Source organism: Alexandromys fortis, unplaced genomic scaffold (genome assembly GCF_014885135.2).
Source record: "Alexandromys fortis isolate MF-2015 unplaced genomic scaffold, M_Fortis_MF-2015_v1.1 scaffold_33, whole genome shotgun sequence".
NCBI lineage: Eukaryota > Metazoa > Chordata > Mammalia > Rodentia > Cricetidae > Alexandromys > Alexandromys fortis.
Window position 1 is genome coordinate 11,675,675 of NW_026067917.1, and position 8,383 is coordinate 11,684,057.

An 8,383-nucleotide genomic window follows, 5' to 3' on the forward strand; every position below is an offset into this window, starting at 1 on the left:
TTCTTCTTCTTCTTCTTCTTCTTCTTCTTCTTCTTCTTCTTCTTCTTCTTCTTCTTCTTCTTCTTCTTCTTTTTATTGGTTTTTCGAGACAGGGTTTCTCTGTGGTTTTGGAGCCCCTCCTGGAACTAGCTCTTGTAGACCAGGCTGGTCTCGAACTCCCAGAGATCCGCCTGCCTCTGCCTCCCGAGTGCTGGGATTAAAGGCGTGCGCCACCACTGCCAGGCTTAGACATTCTTCTTATCCATCATGTAAATGTTCCTTAAGTTATCTACTTGGAAAGTCTATGCAATCACGAGAATCAAACTGAATATTATTTTTCTTATCCTGCTTTTCCTTCCAGCTTAACTCTAACATTTAACATGATACTAATGGTTTGCTAGGTCGAGGCCCTGCCACCCTGTTTCTTTCTTGTCACTTCTGCTCCCACACTCCACACAGTTTTTAAAAATCTACTAAATTTGCCAAAAAAAAAAAAAACAAATTAATAAAGCTTTGGTCTCCACTAATGTAGGTCAGTGGTAGAATGATTCTTAGCATGTGAGAGTGTTTTCAATCTTCGATATCTAAAGTAAAAGAGACCAAAGAATCTTCCAGTTCACTTCCTTTTCCCTCTGACTGATTATAAAATAGGATTAAGAACTCCTGGTTTGTTTCTGTCATAAGATAGGCTCACGTCAGACCACCAAGGCTAGGCTGGTTTTATCTGTCCTCACAGCACTTGCTCCTGCCATGAGTATTTATGATGTCGCTTGGCAACTGCACATTTATCTGGGTGTCCCCTACCTTGTGAAATGTTTCCAGAAGCAGAAGCCATGTCTGCTATTTGGATCTGGGCAGTCCAACAACTGGTGTTATTTGGATGCTGATTCAAGCTCCAGATTATCCATTTATCCAAACACAAGCAAGTGAAAATTGACAATGTGAACCGAATTATGTTATCATTACTTCAGTGTTTCAAAATCACCAGTACTGATATAATTGAATTTATTTTACCATGGTTATTAATAAATGCCCACAAAATTCTGGCCCTAACCATCCAGATCATATTTTACTCACTAGCTCCTATTCCTTTGTTTGTGTTTCAAATTAACTATTGCTTTGAACTTTTTCCTATTACAGTCTTTCTGCTTAACAAGTTTTTTTCACCTTAAAGTTTTCATAGCTTTCCCCCATCATTTTAGATTTGGCTCCTAGGACTCATTCTGTCACTGAACTCATATTTAGTGTTTTATAATCAAGTCAGCCTTTTCTGGTAATAAAGAGTGAAAGTTGCAATGCATGTCCAGTTGATTAGCCTTTATATAGAAGTGATTGAGATTATAGGATCCAAATCTATGTGAGTAGGTTTAGCTGGCAAACTGTGATAAAGTATATTCCTTTCAGGAATGATGTGGACCTTCTAGAGTCTTGCTTTTTTTTATTCCTTCTTGTTGGCTTAAATGAACACCAAAGACATAGTTATCTCCAAATCTGCAATGGTTGGATAAAAACAGCAATATTTAAAACATTTCCAATTTAATACAAAGACTTTGTCCTTGTGTTTTGCCACAGCATAATGGGTCTATGATGGTCCATCATGATTTCAGTGACATTATTGGAATTCATTCTACCCCTCACATTGGTTACTTTCTTCATGAATGTTTTTCTTGTTTACACAGTAATTTATTTTATTTCTACATGCTTCCTTTTCTCCTCATACATAGGCCATGCTCATCACTACCCAAAATTTCTGATTCTTTCTACATTTTTTGCTCACTGACCACCAGCTAATGGAGTAGCCCTAGGAAAGCTAAAGTGTCTGAGGCAATATAGAGTTTATAGAACTTTTCATTAAAAGCTAAATTCTACCATGATGTTATACAAGAGTAAAATAAATGTTAAATTTTATTAGAAAAACAACTGAACTTTAGTAACTTAAATATAAAAAGGAAATGAATTTTCATATTCTTCGATATTTCTGTATAAGCCAATTTCATTTTATTTTTGAGTCTCTTCATGATTAAAGCCTTTCTAGAAGTTCAAAATCATACTGTAATAAAGAGGCCAGAGAAGTTACTGCTGTAGATGCTCTCTCTGACACTATCTACATGCCTTTTGGAAAATTAATAAACAGTTCCGTAATTTACTCACATATTTGTTTTTTAACAAAGTAAAATGAATCGGATGAATGATTCATTTCCAGCTGGGTTTTATCCCGTCCCCATAGTTATTGTGCTGTATAGAGCAATGGGACTCTCTAAATGAGCATGGGAGATACAATGGATAAGAATAAAACAGATGCTAAGAGAACTGGAGAGTACTGCCTTTTTGTTGAGAGTCAAAAGTGCTGAGTAGCTTATAAGGGTTCAGGGGAGCATATGTAGCAATATAAAACATAACATATAAGTTCAATTTCGTAAACTGTAATAACTAACAATGAGGTTTCTGAATAGAAGATACAGTTTTAGCTTGTTTTGGTGCTTTTGGTTTTCAAGGAAATTCAGTCTCTTATAAAGACAAAGATATTAATAAGTAAAGAGTGTACAAGAAGGTAGTGGTAGCTGGGGGAATAGTGTGACATAGACTGATTCACACATGAAAGTCATGTCGATGCATACTTAAGTCAACTGTTCTGCCATGCCAGCTTGGCTCTCCATGATGCACTAAATTTACCATTCCCAGCTACATTCTAGTTTGTAAATGACTAGAATTTAGTTGTATGTAGTAGACTTTAGATGCTGCAATAGCCTACAGAGTTTATACTTTTAATAACAAAAAAGCAGGAAAAAAATCTATAGAGAAAATTTTATTAGCATTTAAATGTGGAGACTATAATTCCTACTCTGTACTAGCTACATTATTAATTATTATTATTATTATTAATATTATTTTTCCTTGCTGTAGTAGATAGTTTTCTTGACTCTGCATTGTTAATATTTACTCCTCAAGCAATTCTTTGGAAGTCATATCAAGTCTTCGCTAGTGTTAATTAATTTACTTGAAATATTGTATTTAAAAATTTTTAAAATAATGAACATACCTAAGTATACCACAAGGAGAAGAAACAGCAAACATTGTAGTTAAAATATTTATTTACAAACACCATGTAGTCCACACAGTAACACTTGCAGGTGCACAGAAGGACATCTCTAGGTATCGGTAATTGATTTAATGACATCAGAATTTTGATCTTAAGTAAGTCAATTATTTATAATCCTTACTTTAAATAACTACCAAGTCAACAAATTAAATGGTTGAGTAATTGTCAAATTAAATGATCTTTGCTAAAAATCATAGTACAACATATAAAATAAATTTATTACATCTAAACATTAGTCATAAATATATAACAATAGACTTATTTTAGAACGGTACTGGAGAATATTGCAGAATATATCATTAATATCATACTCATAATATTTGCTATTTTAAAATTTTAAAAAATTGATTATACTTACATTGTTTAGCTGTTACAGTATAAAATATATCTATGTCTTAATATTTATATCCCCTTAATCTTAGTGATGATTAATTTATCATACATTCATTTTATCAATAAGCCAGAGAGTAATATACCTGGGTATTATATGCATTACTATTCATTAATAGAATTTGAGTCTGTAATAGTATATTAAATTCAGCTCTAAAACTTCTTGCTTTGATTGTAGGAATGAAATCTTGTATCTTGAAAATATTTTACTTATTGTGTGTGTTTCTTTGCTTTCAAATTCTCAGTTGTTATTTTGCAAAGGTTTTCTTAGTCACAAAGTTCTTGTTGTTTCTTTGGTTATTTATTTCTTGGTAATTTGAAAAAAATTGCTCCAGAAATGTCAAAAATCAAGAAAAAATCTTATCAGTAGGAGATTTTGTTTACATAATTTGAAGAAAGTACTTCAAAGACAATACCTGAAGGCGTTAATTAAGACAACAATACATCCACATAGTGTCTTTACTCATTTATGGAAACCTTCAGGAAATCTGCAAGAGACAGTAAATATTATTTTCGCCTAATTTTTGTTTTAAAAGTGGATTTGAAATGCTTGAACATTTCATAGCTGTTAGACTAAAATATATAATTTCTTTAGCATAATATTACCCAAAGAGAAAAAGATTATTTAAAAAATGACAGTAAAATCACAATTTCTTTCCTATCTTGCCCCATTTTCCCCTTATTAGTTTAAAATTAAGAAGTTCATTCTCCTGCCGGCTGCACTGGGAATGAATTTCAGTGCCTCCCTGATGGAAACTGCATCCCTGATCTCTGGCGCTGTGATGGAGAAAAGGACTGTGAAGACGGCAGTGACGAAAAAGGCTGCAATGGTACCATTCGGTTGTGTGACCAGAAAACCAAGTTTTCCTGCAGAAGTACAGGTGAGTACAATGAACAACCTGGTAGCAGAACCTTTGGGCTCAGCCTGCATCTGTACCTCATTCTCTGAAAAAGGATTTTTAGTTTTTGGTAGATAAGCTCACATCTTCTGTGTAGTAGTAGTGAAATATCTAACAGAAGCATTCTAGATCCAACACAATCCTATCAATGTTTTCTTTATGAACTCATGGAGGAAATTGAAGTGTTTAACTTGCTGAAATTTACAGACCCTGAAGAGTAGAATGTAAATCTGAGATCAATGTATTTGAGTTCAGAATCTGATATGAAATCTCACGGTCAAAAGGGCATGTGCTAACCTACATAGTAATGCCATAGATAAAATCTTTCCAAAATGAAAATGCTACTGGGAATGGTGGGTAACACATGCTAATTTATATCTACTTGCCTAGATTTCATTGCCATTGCTTGGCTCCTGCTAACTGTTTGCTGTTTGAATCTGATTATTTTTAGAGTCATTGGCCATACTGTTATTTTCCATACAGGTGTCTCTTATGACGTTTCCAGTTTTCCCTACTTCAGAGAGTTCCTCTTGACATCCCACTTACTGATTTCTCTTTCTATGTCTGATGATGAGATAATATTAAGAAAAGAATTAATTCATTTTGTTATTAGGAGGGCACTTGTTGGTTTCTGGCTGATCAGCCCCAAAATAATCACACAGGGACATGACGGAAGTATACTCCTCTAGGTTCTACAGCCTCTCTAGACAGAGGAACATGGCTACAATACTGAGCAGGAATTCTCCCCTGTTTAGGGGGTCTTAAGTTAAATCAGAAAGTTATAGTGCCACTATTGCAAGTTGGGGACTGTCTTGTCCTGCTGGTCATTGTTGTAGATCACAGGATCACACTGTTGTAGGAGACTCAGCTAGATAGGACTATGGCTTACTTTTATTGATGGCAGCACACAGCACCTTTTTGTACTATAAGTGCTATTCCTTGAGGAAGATCAAGCTTGATTGCTTCAATCCTGTGTCCAAATATCTAGTGGTGTAAGCAATACGGACTTACATTTAAATTCTTGTACCCAACCAATGGCAACAGCAAAAGTCTATCTTGTTTTATATCTACTATACACTTATCTGGCCAAAAATTTAAAAGGAGGTTTCTCAGGTTTGGTGATGGGGTTTTTGTTAGAATGTCTATGTCTGTTGGGGTTAGGATTATTACCTCAATTGCCATAATTTCATTTAAAGTATATATTATATGTATAATACTTGCTCACACATATATTATTTTTCATTTTAGATAAGCATAAATTAATATGATTCACTTTGGATTTTTCAAACATCCTTCGTGCTCTTTTATTTCTTCTCACACCAACTCCCTGTGTATCGCTTTCCCTCTTACCTTCACAGTTAAAGACCCCCTTTATGTTTTTCCATGTCTTCATTCATAGCATTGGGCTCTTGTTATTCCTTTTTCCCCATGGTTTCTTTTTTACTTTGCAAGTTTCTGCAGACACTCCTGCTTATATACATCTGAAGTTTCAGAGCAATGAGTTACAGTAAGATAGAATATGTAGGTATTGTCTTTCTGGATCTGCATTACATCACATGGTATATATAACACTTTCCAGTTCTATCCATTTACCTTAAAAATCTCATGATTTCAAATTTTTACAGGTTAATAGTATTTCATTGTGTATGCACCAAATGTTCGTTGTCCATTAATCTTTCAAAGAATATTTGGTTGTTTTCATTCCCTAGATATTATGAGTGGAGTTGCCATAAACATGACTGAGAAAAGTGTCTGTGGCATACCCCATGAAAGCCTCTGGGTATAAGGCAAGAAGCCCTTCACCTGGGTCATATGTAGACATGCTTTGAGTTTTTTGACTATTCTTCACTGTTTTCAGTAGAGGTTGTATGAGTTTACAATTCCTCCAGAAATAAGTGAATACTACATTTTCCCATGCCTTTGTCAGTGTATTTGGCAGTTGGTTTCTTGCTTTTAACCACTATTATTGGAGTAAGATCAAATCTCAAGGTACTTTTTACTTGTATTTCCTTGATTTCTAAAAATATCGAGCTCTTTAAAGGATATTTCCTCTTAATTTTTGTGTCTTCTGTAGAGAAATATGAGGAATTCTAGGATTCTATTGGACAGTCCATTAACTAATACAACCAATTGTGCAATCCAAGTAGCTGACAGAGATAATGTTGAATTTTCCCAACTCAAAATAATCATTAGGTTTTAGTATTTAATATGTCACTTAGCATAAACTATATATTATGAATTGGTTAAAAGTGAATGCTATATTCCCTAAGTATACATAATTTTGTGTGTCTATTTAAAAAAATTGTTAATGATCTGTCAAAGAGCATCATCCAGTCCAGTGCTTGCCTTGTAAGTCTGAAAACCTGAGTTAGAATCCGGGAACCCATGAAAAAAATATGAACATATTGGCACACACTTGCAGTCCAGCACTGAGGAGATAGAGATGGGCAGGTATTTGCAGTCTCCCTGTCTCATGTACTTGGTGAGTTACAGGTCACTGAGAGACAATGCCTTTTTTCAAAATTGGATTTAGGCTGATGAATGATATTCTAGGTTGTTTGACTTACAAACACACACACACACACACACACAATGCAAAGTTATTTTAAAAGCGCTAAACAGCAGTGTAACTTTTTTAGCTATAAAGTCAGCAAAAATTGTTTTTAACTTACATGAACAGAAAATACATGTAAAAAGATAAATCATAAATGAGACATCTAGGAAAACTTAATTGAACATTGCATTGCGCTGTGCATGATGCCCTAATGTAGAGGTCTGTCTGCAATACCTCTTATAGACTGCTTCCTGTGGATATAATTTAATTAAAAATACAGATATGAGGAAGGTGGTTGAAAATTATCAAAAAAACTGAATTCTTAGTGGTGCTTTTATGAGTTTTGGATTTTGTCTTTAATATACTTATATTAAAGATGTTTATAGCCAATTTGTCCAAGAGCATCAAAATGTAATGTGTAAAGGCAGGGTTGTGAAAAAGACTGATGAAAAAAAATAGTGAAGGAAGTGATAGTTTACCCACTCAACATCTGAAATGTAATCTGTCCCTTAGCTGCAACAGAACACAGTGTATTAATATTTGGAAGTTATAATACACAACTCCACATTAACATTTTCTATATAAACTTTTATGAACATTAGTGACACTAAAATAAATCATGTGTATAAACACTGATCTAATGTATGCATACAATTATTGGCTTTTGAATTCTCTATTTATTTGCTTAAATTATTAGTTTTACAAATGATAAGAACAGAATGAACTTGAAGATTCATGTTTATTTTCAAAGCTATCTCAAATGATGGTTTGGACATTTAAAAGTTTCTAAGGTAATACATTTATGTGTGTTGATTATAATGGTCTTTGTTTCTACACAAATCTTTAAAAAATAGCTTTTAAACGTATATTAAATAAGAGCTTCTAATTCGTATTAAGAACAATGTGAGACGAAACAATGAACTAAAATGCAATACAACCATCAATATTTCAGAGGATCTTATCTCAAAGGACCAGTGTCCTGTCACCCTCTGATCTCTCAAACCTGGACCTATGAATAGCACTAATTCTATAAATATCAGATTGGTTGGGGAGGGAAAATCCAAATCTTCACGTGGAAAGCCATTCTTCAGATTGGAAACAGAAACTTAGATTTAAATCACAAAGTGATGTCAATATCCCCAAGTGAGAAAAAATGTGAAATTGACTCTGCCTTCCCATTTTAAGGAGTTTACATTTTTTTAAAATTTTAGTTTATTCATTCTCTATAATAATAAAAGTATGCAAGTAATTATTATTTTTTTTAAAAAAATTCTGCCTCCTCCCGCCTCCCATTTTCCTCCCCCTCCCCCCACTCCTTCCCCCTTCCTTCTCCAGTCCAAGAACAGTCAGGGTTCCCTGCCCTGTGGGAAGTCCAAGGTCCTCCCCACTCCATCCAGGTCTAGGAAGGTGAGCATCCAAACAGGCTATGCTCCCACAAAGCCAGTTCATGCAGTAGGATCA

At 34.2% G+C, this 8,383-nt stretch overlaps 1 protein-coding gene across 1 annotated transcript in view; it reads left to right on the forward strand.

Annotated features, from left to right (window-relative positions):
* Positions 1-8,383, forward strand: part of Lrp1b (LDL receptor related protein 1B) — a 1,445,827-nt gene that overhangs the window by 805,838 nt on the left and 631,606 nt on the right. Inside the window, 1 exon segment of the mRNA XM_050139953.1 lies at positions 4,168-4,350. Coding sequence (XP_049995910.1) covers positions 4,168-4,350 — 183 coding nt within the window.